Source organism: Vipera berus (assembly GCF_964194415.1).
Source record: "Vipera berus genome assembly, chromosome: 5".
Lineage (NCBI taxonomy): Eukaryota > Metazoa > Chordata > Lepidosauria > Squamata > Viperidae > Vipera > Vipera berus.
The window spans coordinates 55,713,190-55,728,342 of NC_138207.1; the positions used below are offsets into that span (position 1 = coordinate 55,713,190).

The 15,153-nt window shown below is 43.1% G+C and overlaps 1 protein-coding gene across 3 annotated transcripts in view; it reads left to right on the plus strand.

The window, feature by feature from the left end:
• The first annotated feature begins 6,846 nt into the window (after positions 1-6,846).
• FHIP2A (FHF complex subunit HOOK interacting protein 2A) overlaps positions 6,847-15,153 on the plus strand; it is a 40,977-nt gene continuing 32,670 nt past the window's right edge. Inside the window, exons 1-2 of one of the 3 annotated variants that reach the window (XM_081328187.1) lie at positions 6,847-8,458; positions 9,012-9,205. In XM_081328187.1, the coding sequence (XP_081184313.1) occupies positions 9,161-9,205 (45 nt within the window). In that variant the 5' untranslated portion in view covers positions 6,847-8,458; positions 9,012-9,160. Of the gene's footprint in view, positions 8,459-8,844; positions 9,206-15,153 lie in introns of those variants that run through there. The other 2 variants (XM_081328188.1, XM_081328189.1) reach the window with 2 other exon arrangements.

Here is a 15,153-nt window from a genome sequence, read left to right on the forward strand (position 1 = left end):
AGCACGGAGACGGCATTGGTCGCTCTGATGAATGATCTCTGGAGGGCCCGGGACAGGGGCCATTCCTCTGTCCTAGTTTTATTAGACCTTTCAGCGGCTTTCGATACCATCGACCATGGTATCTTGCTGCGGCGCCTCAGGGGACTGGGAGTGGGAGGCACGGTTCTGCGGTGGTTCTCCTCCTTTCTCCTGGGTCGCTCGTAGTCGGTGCTGACAGGAGGACAGAGGTCGACTCCGAGGCCTCTCGTTTGCGGAGTCCCTCAAGGGTCGGTTCTCTCGCCTCTCCTGTTCAACATCTACATGAAGCCGCTGGGTGAGATCATTCGTGGTTTTGGAGTAGGGTACCATCAGTATGCTGATGACACCCAGCTTTTCATCTCAACTCCAAACAGCATCAGTGATGCCCTCGACGTGATGTCCCGTTGCCTGAAAGCGGTCCGGGAATGGATGGGGAGGAACAGGCTTCAACTCAACCCGGACAAGACTGAATGGCTGTACATACCGGCAAGCCAGGATACTCAGAACATTCCATCCCTTAACATCGGGGATGAGTTATTACCCCCTGTTGATAGGGCCCGCAACCTGGGTGTCCTCCTAGACTCACAGCTATCCTTGGAAGATCACATAGGAGCTGTGACCAAGGGGGCCTTCTCCCGGGTTCGACTGGTGCGCCAACTATGACCTTATCTGGACCTGGATGCCTTACGTAGTCACCCATGCACTTGTGACCTCCCGCCTTGACTACTGTAACGCTCTCTACATGGGGCTGCCCTTGAGAGCCACTCGGAAGCTTCAACTGGTGCAGAGTGCAGCCGCACGGACACTTTTGGGGGCCTCCCGATACTCCCATATCACACCTCTCCTCCGTGAGCTGCACTGGCTTCCGGTTGCCTTCCGAGTGAAATTCAAGGTGCTAACAATGACATACAAAGCCCTACATAGCATGGGTCCGGACTACCTACAGGAGCACCTTCGGCCAACGTCAACACCCCTCCGTCCTGTGCGCTCCCACAGAGAGGGCCTCCTCAGGGTGCCACCGGTCAGAGAATGTCGGCTGGTGGCCCCCAGGGGGAGAGCATTCTCGGTGGGTGCGCCAACCCTCTGGAACTGCTTGCCCACCGAAATCCGGATGGCCCCCGACCTCCGCACCTTCCGGCGCGACTTAAAAACTTACCTGTTCCAGCAGTCCGGCCTGGCCTGATAGCTCTTGGGGTCTCAGTTGTTTTTACTATTGTTTTTCACTATTGTTCAACTGTATACCTACCTTACTCTGTACACCGCCCCGAGTCCCTCGGGACAAGGGCGGTATATAAAAAAACAAACAAACAAACAAATAAATAAATAAATAAATAAACTGCCACAGACAGCTCTGGAACTATGAAAGGCGAGTAAGGAGCTACCAGACAACTGAGCACAACCACATGATTGTCTGTTGCCTGGTTAAGAATAACCTTGGCCTGTATGGAAATCACTAAAGAGACTTGTGTGCTGGGATAGAAAGATCAAAGAACAATTTAAGAAAATGTGTTTTCCCTATAGAAGATACTCTGTGTGAATGTGGGAAAGAACGATCCATCTCACACACATGCTATGGTGCATATGATGTCCTTCAACATGTACTAGGAGAAAGACTTCACGCTGTTGATGTGGCCCAATACTGGGTGAATGTCACCTAGCTTTAATTCTATTTATTTTACATACCTTTTATATGCACAATATATCTATGATCTATTTTATACTTATTTTACCTGCTCAGTGTTGAACATTATATGTCTATAATTTGAAGATACTTCTGACACAAATAAGATTTCAAATTCTCCAGCCTTTGGGATTTCTTTAGAGATAAATGTATCCATCAAAGAGTGAAAAACAGGGTACATAAGCATCTCATCAACAAAATGATGAAAAATACATGTATCACATTAATCAAAACCAGATGCACAGCAATAGAACATCTAAGTGTTTTAGGGCTTATCCTCATATTTCTCTAACTGCCCCACAAACTTTTACCACATGATCTACCCTCAAAGCCTGACTGCATCTCAGTTTAAAATTATCTGTTGTGATTCAGGGTCAGCCTGTGGGTTCGGCAGTTGGGTCGGACGACGACTCAGAGGAGGAGGGGGGTGTTGAAGATCTTGCTGATGATAGCCCTCAGGCAGGCCCCTCCCACTTGGTCACCATGGAGACCCAGCTGTGTGAGCCTGACAGTGTGGATGAAGATGACCCACAGCTGGCCCTGTTCAAGGACGCCCGACGCAGGAGGCAGTCAAGTAGGAGCAAACAGAGGAAGGCTGTGGGGCTTCTTGGAAGGAGGCAAAGAGAGGCCACGCCCTGAACTCTTTATAAAGGGAATGTTTGGGGAGGGCTGGTTTGCTGAAAGCAACCGCTCCGATAGTGTTTCAAAGCTCCTGTATCTTGGTACGTGTCTTGTTTTTGTAATAAATTTGGCAGACGTATTCCAGCCTCTTGCCGTTTATAAAGGGGTTGCCTTTTCTGCAAGGCCGGTAGCAGGCTGGTACAGAACATTATCATTATCAGTTTTTATGTCAATTTTTTTTCTTCTTTTCATACTCCTATTTAATATGGAAATGCTCTCTCTTCTCTGGTCACTGCCTTTCATTGTCATTTTGGCTTGGGTTGTTTTCTGCAGAGGCAAGATTGTTATTAGGCCGTTTTACTGAAGCCGAGTTACCATTCTCTAAGCACTCCTTAAACTTTGTGCTAAAGTCCACATACAAATAATAATATTAAAAACAATTATTTTCAGTGTTTGTTTTCTCCCATAATTGACCCAGTTACGAACTTCCCTGCTATGTACCCCAGCCTTTTCTTTATCCCTTTTCTTGAAATTCCCAAGTTTAAAATCAAAGTCAGCAGTCTTGTTTCAAATTCACAAGCAACCAGGTTATGTTACTCATCATGGGCCACTTTTGAGACTACTTACATCTCAGTATTATTTTGTTGAAGTCCCCTTTCAGCTAATTAGAGGCATTGTGACTTATTTCACTCATCTGCCTTCAACAACAAACATATATTTCATTTCATTTCATTTATTGGATTTCTATACCGCCCTTCTCCCTAGGGACTCAGGGCGGTTCACAGGGCATATATAAATAACTATACAAAAATTAAAAGAGAATTAAACCATGCCCAATTAAAATACAGTAATAGTAAAATAATAAAACCAATTAAAAACCCATATTCCCCTTCAGGCCAGACCAGCTAACTCAAACAAGTGGGTCTTCAACCCGCGACGGAAGGATCGGAGGTCCGATGCCATCCGGAGCTCAACCGGCAGTTGGTTCCATAGTGCCGGGGCACCCACAGAGAAGGCCCTCCCCCTGGGGGCCACCAGTCGACATTCCCTGACCGGAGGCACCCTGAGGAGGCCCTCTCTGTGGGCACGCACAGGGCGGAGGGGAGTTGACGCCGGCAGCAGGTGGTCCTCGAGGTATCCCGGACCCATGCCATGTAAGGACTTAAAGATCATAACCAAGACCTTGAACCTCACCCGGAAGACAACTGGTAACCAATGCAGCTCGCGGAGCAAAGGTGTAACATGGGAGTACCGGGAAACTCCCAAGACAACTCTCGCGGCCGCATTCTGTACCAGTTGGAGCCTCCGAGTGGTCTTCAAGGGAAGCCCCATGTAGAGAGCATTACAATAGTCTAGGCGAGAGGTCACGAGCGCATGAGTGACCGTACACAGGGCATCCCGGTCCAGATAGGGCCGCAACTGGCGCACCAGGCGAACCTGGGCGAAAGCCCCCCTAGTCACGGCTACTTTATGGTCTTCCAGGGTAAGTCGTGAATCTAGGAGGACTCCCAAGTTGCGAGCCCTATCCACGGGGGGTAAGAGCTCACCCCCCATAGAAAGCGATGGAACATTTTGAATGTTCCGGGATGCCGGAATTCATTCAGTCCTACAATTGGTCTTTCAGGACTACAACTTTATCCATCTGCTCCATTCAACTTAATATATTAAAAATGGACAAACATGACCCTGGCTGTTTTGTCCACTTACTACTGCTAATCTCTTTCCTGCTGAGGATGATGTTATCATGGTCCTTGTCATATTTGTCCTCACGTCTGTTCAGTTCTCCTCCTCTTCTTCCATTATCCTGGTGGCCCCATATGTTGTTATTGTCACTACTTGTTGAAACTCAACAATGCTTTATAAGGCCAACAAAAACAGCAAACAAAGAGTAGACTGGGGGGGGGAGGTGTCCTCCACTAAGGTAGGCCAGATTATGAACTCATCTTGGCAGAAAAGGTGAAACTACTTTTACTGGGATTAGTTTTAAGTCTTGCAAGTCTGATAACGCTATACGTTCCTCTTCTCATATTTCAGTGAATTAAGGAAATCTTTTTCTGTGATCCTTCAAATGCTGTCAAGACATTCTGGATTTTAAAAATGTTTTAGCCCACTTGCCTAGGCAATGCCTATTCCTGTTACTGATCTATTACAACCAGCACACACAGATTTGAATAGTACAATAGCAGTAATGATGGACCAGGATGTAAAATTTCCCTGTAAATGGTAAAATACAGTTAAAGAAAATTGCAGATAAACTGCATTAGAAAGACTGGTATGAAAAAATAAGTTCTATGAGCAAAAAGAATTTTCCTTGCATTTGTACATATTTTTTCTATTTTTTAAATAATTTATTCAATTTCACATGCACTTTTTTCTAAAAATGAAAATTTAAAATGGGGTTTACATACTTTGTATAAATCAGGTAGTTTTTCTACAAAACACAATTCCCCCCCCCCTAGAGGTTTATAGCATCCACTTTAAAATGTGTAAACCTACTGCCATCTGCAGGAAACATCTGATTTATTTTCCCCAGATGTAAATTGTCTATTTCCTCATAATTAGAGAATTCTTCATAGACTTCATTTTGTATTTTGTTTACACTGCAACTAATAATATAACTAATGATCAACCTCACAAATCATTAGATATCTACAATGGATAGCATATTGGCTGCTTCAGTGTATTTAACTGAATAGATTGAGGTGGAGATATTTGAAAGAAAACAAATCTGTCTGAATTTATTCAGTTATCTTCCATGACCTTCCTTTAAAAAGCCTATTCAAACATTGAGAGAGCTCAACAATTATCAGCATTATTCCCTGTAGATTTATCCTTGCAGTATTATATCATGTTGACATCAGTATGCATGAAAATTGCGTAATTGTTGATACCGTAAATTCAAAAAATTGGGGATTTAAGGCAAGTATAACACATGCATCCTTAATTATGCATTCTCTGCCAAGATCCAATATGGCCAAAGTTTTGCTGTTGCATTAAATTCATTTTAAGAAAAAAAACTATTTGTACATGATTTAAAGACACCCTGCACTGATTTATAAGAATGAGCGATTTTTGTTTGTTCTTTCAAAATTGACATAATTAAAATTAATTTTATAAGTTTATTATAACTTTTTAGAAAGACAAAATGAAAAACACAAGGCTTAGGAGCTTCAGCTGACTTCCCCCAAAACTCTAATAACTCTAATAATAAAACATTATTTTATGCTACGAGTGGTATAGTTAAGTAATACTTTTATAGAGAAAACTCAAGTCCTCTTAACTGATTTCCAACAGAACTTTTTCTTAGCCAATAGAGATGAAATGTTGAGTGTAAAATCCAACATATTTGGATTTTAATCTATAGCCATGAGGGAGAAAGCCAATGCTTGTAAAGTCAACACCACTAAAGGATTTTCCAATACTAATTTGAGACTGTATCTCAGATGGCAGAGTTCAATTCAGATTTTTAGTGAAATCAGGATAGTTTTTAGACTTATTAAAGACTTGGGTGCACATTTAGGCAGACAGAATGAAGCCCTCTGAAATATTGTTTTAATCATTATGACAGATGTATATAGTGTGTCATAGAGCAGATACTTTTAGTTGCTCTGAAGATTTTGATTGTATATATTTATTTATTTATTTATTTTATTATATTTGTATACCGCCCTTCTCCCAAAGGACTCAGGGTGGTGAACAGGGCAATACATGTTAGAAAACAAGAATACAAAAGTTAAAAAAGATTAAACAAGATGCCCAAAAACTATAACATTAAGTTAAGTTAAAATACATAAAAATCAATAAAACCCAAACCCATCACCCATCAGGCCAGGCCGGCTTGTTCGAACAGGTAAGTGTTTAGATCGCGCCGGAAGGAGCGAAGGTCGGGCGCCATCCGGAGCTCAACCGGAAGATGGTTCCATAAATCCGGCGCGCCCACAGAGAACGCCCTCCCCCTGGGGGCCACCAGTCGACATTCTTTGACCGGTGGCACCCTGAGGAGGCCTTCTCTGTGGGAGCGCACTGGGCGGAGGGAAGTTGATGCCGGCCACAGGTGCTCCCTGAGGTATTCCGGACCCATGCCATGAAGGGCTTTGTAGGTCATTACCAGCACCTTGAATCTCACCCAGAAGACAACTGGGAGCCAATGCAGCTCGCGGAGCAGGGGTGTAACATGGGAGTATCGGGAGACTCCCAACACAACTCTCGCGGCTGCATTCTGTACCAGTTGGAGCCTCCGAGTGGTCCTCAAGGGCAGCCCCATGTAGAGAGCATTGCAGTAGTCCAAACAAGAGGTCACGAGCGCGTGAGTGACCATACGCAAGGCATCCCGGTCTAGATAGGGCCGCAACTGGCGCACCAGGCGAACCTGGGCGAAGGCCCCCCTAGTCACATTTACTATATGGTCTTCTAAAGAAAGCTGTGAATCTAGGAGGACTCCCAAGTTGTGAGCCCTATCTACGGGGGGTAATAACTCACTCCCCATAGAAAGAGATGGAATATTCTGAATATCCCGAGATGCCGGTACGCACAGCCACTCAGTCTTTTCAGGGTTGAGTCGAAGCCTGTTCCTCCCCATCCAGACCCGAACCGCCTCCAGGCAACTGGACATCACGTCGAGGGCATCACTGGGGTGGTTTGGGGTCTAAATGAAAAGCTGGGTATCATCCGCGTACTGATGATACCCAACTCCAAAACCACGAATGATCTCACCCAGCGGCTTCATATAGATGATATATGACGTACCTACTATCGTTGAATGAAAAGGATGGTGCTTTTGTTATATCTAGAACTTACAGATAATGTTTTAGACATTTCATACATTATAAACTCTACAATAGTATTCTGGCCATCAATTTATCTTGAGAAAACATATCCACCTGGAAATTCTTCTGGGATTAAAGTCTTGCTATTTGTGCCAAGAGAATGAGCTGTGTAATAGTTGACCAAGGTGCACATTGTCGTATCCCTCTTGAAAAAAAGCAGGTTTGGAGCCAGGTTTGAGGTCAGTTTCTGTTTTTTCCCATACCAGGAGGTATCAACAACACTGACTGGTTTTGTAACCATAATATGGTTGTGCTTCAGCTGATGAATCACCACATATCTGAAGTCACACACAACATCACAAACTATAAAACCTTCATTGCAGTTTGAGAGCAAGCAACTAAATTCCATTTTTAATGCGTGCCATTGTGTCTACAGTAAAAAGATACAATAAAGGTTATCTATCTATCCATCTATCTATCCATCATGTATCATCTATCCATCTATCTATCTATCTGGAATCAACAGGACTTTTTAAAGGCTCTGAAAGGCCTCAAATGAAGAATAATTATCTGAACATTCCCCCTTTTTCTCATTCATCTTACCTCAAAGTCAGTTTTTCCCCTCCATTATTCTCTGCCCATTGAAAACAATACTATAATATTTGCGTGGGGAAAACTGTACATTTAGAATATATTTTAGAATATATTTTAACCGATTTAACTGCTTTAAATGCAAAATTGCTGATCAAAATACCGATCATTTTAAATACAGTTTGCATAAGTTTATACTGGCTGAGGTTCCTTCATTGTGGGCACCTGGAGGCGCCCCCCTCCCCTTTTAAAAATATCCTGGATGACGGTAGTACCTGTTGCTAGCTCGATGCAAACGGCATGTATGTCCCGAGTTGCCCTCAGAAAAACAGACTTGGCTTCTTTATCCGGCGGCTAAGCCAGAATTCATTCCGGAATGTTATTGCGTCAAGGAGCGAAGAGGCAAATCGCCCCCCCCACCCCCACCCCGCTCTTCCGCAGGCCGCCCCGGCCACGAATTGGTGGGCCGGGAAAGGCGCTTGTTTTTTTAGCCAGACCCGACTGGCGCTGCAGCGCCTGGCGAAGCGGCAAATGGCCCCGCCCAGGCCCAGCCGGCCGCTGCTCGCAGTGGCTGCGGCGGTCGGCTCTTGTGCTACTCCGCGGCGCTCCCTCGCTCCCTTTGAGACGCAGACAGGTACCGCCCTCTCGCTCGCAGTCCCGGCGGCACATGGGGAGATGCTGCTCGGCTGCGCCCGGTTAACGTCGGGGGGGCTTCGCTTCTTGCGCTCGCCGCCTCCTCCTCCTCCTCTCTCTTGGTCCGTCTGAGCCATGTCCGCCAGAGGTGAGTGAGCATCTGGGTCGGGACAGGAGGTTGGGTCGACCCCTTTTCAGCCAGCGAACGCTTCGAGATAAGGCCAACTCGCCGCCTCTTTCGCCTCTTCCTCCCTGGGCCGGTAGTTGCATTCGTGTTATCGCTTTTCTCCCTCTCTCGCCCCCCCCGCCGCCTCCTTCCCCTGCAATAGGCACCTGCCGTGCATCAGAACTTCGCTCTGCCTCGTCGGGCATTTGCTTGATCTTGCGAGGGAGGGAGGGAGGGAGGGGAAGAAGAGCTGCGCTTGGGAGATCCTTTAGTGGCCGTTGGCGTTACACCACAGCGCTCTTCTATGTAGTTCTTCTCGGAGCCCGCGTTGTTTTCTGCTTAAGCGGCTCCGGCTTAAGCGCTGCAGCACCGGCGTCCGCGGACGTAGCGGCTCTCGGAGGCCCCTGAGAGGGGAGGGAGCAAAAGCAACGGCGCCCTGCGAAGGCGCTCGGCTTCCGGCTTCCGGGCTCCGTAGCCGAAGCCCGGCGCGGGTGGGTGTTCGCCTCCTTCAGTGCCACGGTGTCTCCTGCGGCAGGCGGAGCTGGGCAGCCCGACTTGCTTCGGTAGCCGATCCGATCCCCGCTGCCCGGTCAGCCGCATGCAGCCCTCACCCTGGAGCGGAGGCGGCGGATCGAAGAGTTCTCCAGATCCTCCCGTCAGCGGCTGCTCCAGTCCAGGGACAAGATGTTCTCCAAGTTCACCTCCATCCTGCAGCACGCCGTGGAAGCGGTAAGGCCACCGGCAGCGCCCGCCACGCAAGGCCGGGGCTTACCTCGGGCCTAAAGCTGGGGAGAACTTATTTTTCAGGGCCTTCTCGGTTTCCCTCTCCCGTTCGACCGCCTTCGTCTTTTTGCTTCAGATCACCTAATAATTTTATTTAATTTTTCCTGTTGGGGAAGAAGGGGAGATCCCACCCGGATTCAGATGGCAAAGTAGGCTATAAGAAGTTGATATAATTCTCGCTTCCTTTTTTTCCTTCTAGTCTCTGATTGAATTCAGCTACATAGCTCAGTTTCCCTTCTTTATTTGTCTATTTTAAAAAATTATTTTATAGCCCTCTTCAATTATGCTTCTGGGCCTGGACTACAGGAGGGATCAACAAATAGACAAATGTTTATGTTAAAACAAAAAGTGTAGCCAAATAGAAGGCTAAAAGGCTCTGGTAAATAAAAAAGATACCCGTTTTGCAATAAAAGACAATTAGACAATTAACATGGGTGTAGTGCTATTTTTGGAAGCCTTTAGGACAATAGCAAAAAAGACCTTTCCACAAAATACAGCTTGTGTTATATGTGAGTCTTCCAATTTTGGTTTTCAGAGGGGGCCGTTGTTTCTCCAGTGCAGCGTGTGCTTCGAAGAGAGGATCTGATCTGCTATCAGATCACCAGATCCTTGATTTTAAAGATGTTCCCCCAGGGAGCAAAAGTGTAGAAATGAGGGAGTTTAATGGCTCACATCTGGCTCCTTATACCATCTGCTTATAAAAACCTAGGAGATTGTTGGCAGGAATAGGATTATTTGAACTTAGACAATCGATCCATTGAAGTTCTGTGCTGGACATGGAGGAGACAAAGTCCCCTGTTGCACATTCAGCAAGAAATCAAAAAGATGACATCGTAAGCATAGATTGGTTCAGGGCTTTACCACAACTGTGCCATGTATGATTACGAAGCGTAGGTTCTTCATGTACTTTAATTATTGATAGATCCATTATGTGCCATCAAGTCATTTTTGACTCCAAGATGTGCTCATCATTTCTGTAACTCTGTAAGTCTATTTTGCTTCTGTTCATCCTCTTCTTTAGTTTCTATCTTTCCCAGCATAAGAGTATTTCTGGAGAGTTGGGTCTTCGCATAATGTGTCCGAAGTAGGATAATTTGAGCCTAATGATTTGGGTCTCAAGAACTCTAGAATGATTTGTTCAATGATCTTTTTTATTTCTTGGCTGTTCATGATATTCTTAGAAGTCTTCTTCAACATTCAAGTGGAAAAGCATCAACACTCTGCCTATCCTATTTCTTTAAAGTACAACTTTCACTTCCACAGAGTGTCACAGGGGATAACATAGCTTGCATAATTCTGATCTTTGTAGATATAGATACATAACGGCATTTGAATATCTTTTCCAAGGTATTCATTAGCTGCTCTGCTAGATGCTAAGTTTATGGCATATTTAATCATAGGAGTCAACTAAGCAATTGGAAAGGGTGGAGTAAAAGCAGCATATTACTAGTAAAGCCGAATTTTTATAAGCATATATTTTTCATATAAGAGCCTGGCACAAGTGGAATTGCATCCTTGTCACATTGAAAAATTGACAACAGAAATTAATTGTAACTTTTATATGCCTTTAACCAGAAAGTTGTATTAAACATGGTAGGACTTTTTGCTAACAAGATTTTGATTAAGACTGTATATACTAGGACAGCGGTTCCCAATCTTTTTGGCACCATGGACCAGTTTCATGGAAAACAATTTTTCCACAGACCAAGGTGGATGATTTCGGTTTCGCTTACTTACCTGCCATTTACCTCCAGCTGTGCGTCCCGGTTCCCATGGATTGGTATCACTTTACAAAGTATAGATTCAAGTATAGTAGGCCCTAAAGAAATATGAGTTGACATAAGGGGGAGTTGTGTGACATCCGCATGCATAGAAAACTTGTCATACGATCCACACAAGTTATTCCTACAATTAATCTATGCTGAACACATAGCATCATCTGTTCCTCTGCAAAGGAAATGCTTCCTTGTATACAGCTTGATTGTGATAAAAGCTCATGTGTGCACACGCGCACACACACAAACACATTAATATAAGTATAATTTCTGTGAGTAGATTGCATCCCAGCCAATTATATAGATCAAGGAATTATTTCTGCTACAAGAACTGAAACATGAATTTTATGTTGCAGGCAGCATTAATTCCTTTATGTGTGTGTTTCTGTGTGTGTGTGTGTGTGTGTGTGTGTGTGTAATAATTTTAAAGTTTTAAAAAAAGAAAACTAATTCAAATTAATAAAAAGTAGGGAAGAGGAAAGAAAAAGAAATCAAAGGGAAAGCTAAAACTGCAAGGAAGGGAGAAAAAAAGATAAAAAGAAATAGCTTCTGATTATAAATTTACCTCTCACTCTAAGGTTACAACCTGACTCATGGTTCAGTACATTTCAAATGCTGCATAGCATTTTTCTCTTTGGATGCCACATGTATTTAAGAAGTCACATGTTTCTAAAATACTGAAGGTAATTGTCATTTGAGTCAATTTATGGTTATCCATGGTTTCTCATATCTGTGATTGATAGAGATCAAACCTTAGTATATGTAAAGCTTTTAATGTATCCTTAGTTTTGACCTTGTACTTTGTTACTTTAGGAAAGCAAAGAATGACAGATGGACTTTTGTGGTTACATACAAATAATCACAATGTGTTTTCACAATGTCTGTTTATTTGCTCCTTCTCATGGTGGAATTCTCAGTTGTGCCAATGAATGCCAGTTCTATAATCAAGAATCTCCTATTCTAATATCATAAAAGAAAGTAGAGCAGGGGTCCCCAACCTTGGCAACTTTAAGACCTGTGAACTTCAACTCCCAGAATTCCCCAGCCTGCCATGTTAAAGTTGCCAAGGTTGGGGACCCCTGAAATAGAGAGCAGAAAAACTAATATGACCCAAAAGGTGCAAATGGAGCGTTTCTGTATATCACCAGCCAACCAAATTCAATTTGAAGAACAGACCACCTGAAGCCCTATCACTCTGAACCAATGATACCCATCATGACTGAGGGAGGAAGGAGGTATATTGTAAAGAAAATATCTATGGAAGGAAAAGAAATGAAGTTCTCAGGGGAAGAGGATAATTGTAGGGTCTGGAATATAACTTTTCAATTCCCATAGATTCAAGATCTTGCTATACACAACTTTGATATTCACAATTTTACCATGGAACAGAAAATGCAGACCACTTATTTGTACAAATTACATTTTTAATTTGTGTGTGTGTGTATTATTTGCATTAATCAAGTCATACATCTTATGCATTACTTAGAAACACTGGTGTGTTGGGGCTTTTAATACTAGGGTTAGGCAATGGTATTGCTGTTTATTTTCCAGATCATAACAGTTGGTTCATACATATTTCAGTGCACAGTAAATAAAATTTATGATCCATATGCAAAGATTGATTTTATTTTATGTTTTTACAAAGCAAGCCCCAAAGATAGGCTTAAGATACAGAAGGATCTGGACAGACTCGAACACTGGGCACTATCTAACAAAATGAAATTCAATGGTGAAAAAAGTAAGGTTCTACATTAGGCAGGAAAAATCAAATGCATAGGTATAGTATAGGTGGTACCTTGCTCAATAGTAGTAACTGTGAGAGGGATCTCGGTGTCTTAGTAGACAATCACTTCAATATGAGCCAGCAGTGTGCTGCAGCTGCCAAAAAAGCCAACACAGTGCTAGGCTGCATTAACAGAGGGATAGAATCAAGATCAAGTGAAGTACTAATACCACTTTACAATGCTTTGGTAAGGCCACACCTGGAATACTGCATCCAGTTTTGGTCACCACGATGTAAAAAAGATGTCGAGACTCTAGAAAGGGTACAGAGAAGAGCAACAAAGATGATTAGCGGGCTGGAGGCTAAAACATATAGGGAACGTTTGCTGGAATTGGGTATGTGTAGTTTAATGAAGAGAAAGGTGAGGGGTGACATGATAGCAGTGTTCCAATATCTCAGGGGCTACCACAAAGAAGAGGGAGTCAAGCTATTCTCCAAAGCACCTGAAAGCAGGACAAGAAGCAACGGATGGAAACTAGTCAAGGAGAGAAGCAACCTAGAACTAAGGAGAAACTTCCTGACAGAACAATTAACCAGTGGAACAACCTGCCTCCAGAGGTGGTGAATGCTCCAACACTGGAGGTTTTTAAGAAGAGACTGGACAGCCATTTGCCTGAAATGGTATAAGGTTTCCTGCCTGAGCACGGGGTTGGACTAGATGACCTCCAAGGTCCCTTCCAACATCATCATCATCATCATCATCATCATCATCATTATTATTATTATTACTATTATTATTATTATTATTATTATTATTATTATTATTATTATTATTATTATTATTAAGAAATTACTGTAGAAATGATTTAGAGCACCAATCCCATTAGCAGGTATTTTTTATCAGAGTAGTAAAACTCAAATTATTAAATAGTATGGGTCTCTAACTGCTAGCTGAATTTACAAAGTTTTACATACTTTTAATTTTTTGTGTTCATTCAGTTTGCTGAATGAGCAAAAAGAAGAAGAAGAAGCAGCTAGTTTTGTGGCTCATTAAAATCACTAGCAGGGTTCACATATGCTAAGCCTGAAGAGCCACAACAATTTGAATTGTTGGACATTTTTGGTATTTTGGATTTTGAAAAAATAATTCAGGTATTGAATAAGTCACAAATGGACTTTTTATTGATGGAATGGCTGCTGTAGTAGTATTGCCAACCACAAAAGAAAAACATAAAGTAGGCACTGACGGGTGCAAAACAAGTGAGAAAAAACACACGGGCATATCCAGAACTATACCATAATATAATTTGTATGGTTTGATTTCCAGAAAGTAAGATCTTAACCACTGTAGTTGAGAATTTGTTTCCTATTAAAGTTAAGCCAAGAAACTAATTACTAGGCAGCAATTTAAGGAAAGCAGGATTTAAAGCCTTGGGGTAATGATGATTTCAGATCATATTTATTATAGTATCTAAGATTGGGTGTAGGAGGAAATTATGCTAAATTAAACAGGATATTTTTAGTGGAAATAAAATACAGTGATATAAGCATGGAATGTGCAGACAAAAGTTTGCACGTATTTCTCAGTTAAGTAGTATGATATTAAATGTCATGTTAAAAAATTAGAAATTTTTATTTATGTATTTATAATATTTATAGACCACAGATGTCAAACTCACCATGTCACGTGATGTGTCGTGACATATCGTGACTTTTTTCGCATTGCCGGAGATGGGGTGGATGCGGCTTACGCATGATGCAACTGGCTCGCGGGCTGTCAGTTTGACACCCCTATTATAGACTATTCTAGTAGCCACAGACCCTGTGTTTTGTTTTGTATCTTTTTTTGTTCCCTCTAGTGAAAGCTCAGTCTTTTCTTCTCAAATACCAACTAAGAAAAGCACTAGTAAGGTCTGGGAAAGGAAGGTAAGCCACATGATAAAGTAAAGGGTTTGGCCAATCAGAAAAAGCTCTTAAGACACTTGAGATGTTCAATACATTAAAAGTTAAATGGCTAAGCCGTCCCTTACATCATGTGGTTCACCTCCCCATTGGCCAGAGAGATTGTGGAGTGGGTAGTCTTGTAAAAACAAAGGAGTTCTTTGGCATGTGTGGCAGAGGCAATATTAGCAACCATGGAGGAGGGTGTGTTGCAGGCATAGGCTTTTGTTGCAGGCATAGGTTTGTAAGCTTTGATCGAGGCAGCCCTAATCAGGGATCCATCTGCCATCACCAGGGTCCTGAAGAACTGCTGGCCCTGGATACCACTTTTAAATATCCCAGTGCCAATAGCATTTATGGCAGTGCTGGGCATGTTTATGAATGGACATCCTTGCAGGCCACTTTTCCAGGAATACTTGCGGCACAACTACACAGTATGTATTGCACAGTCCAGA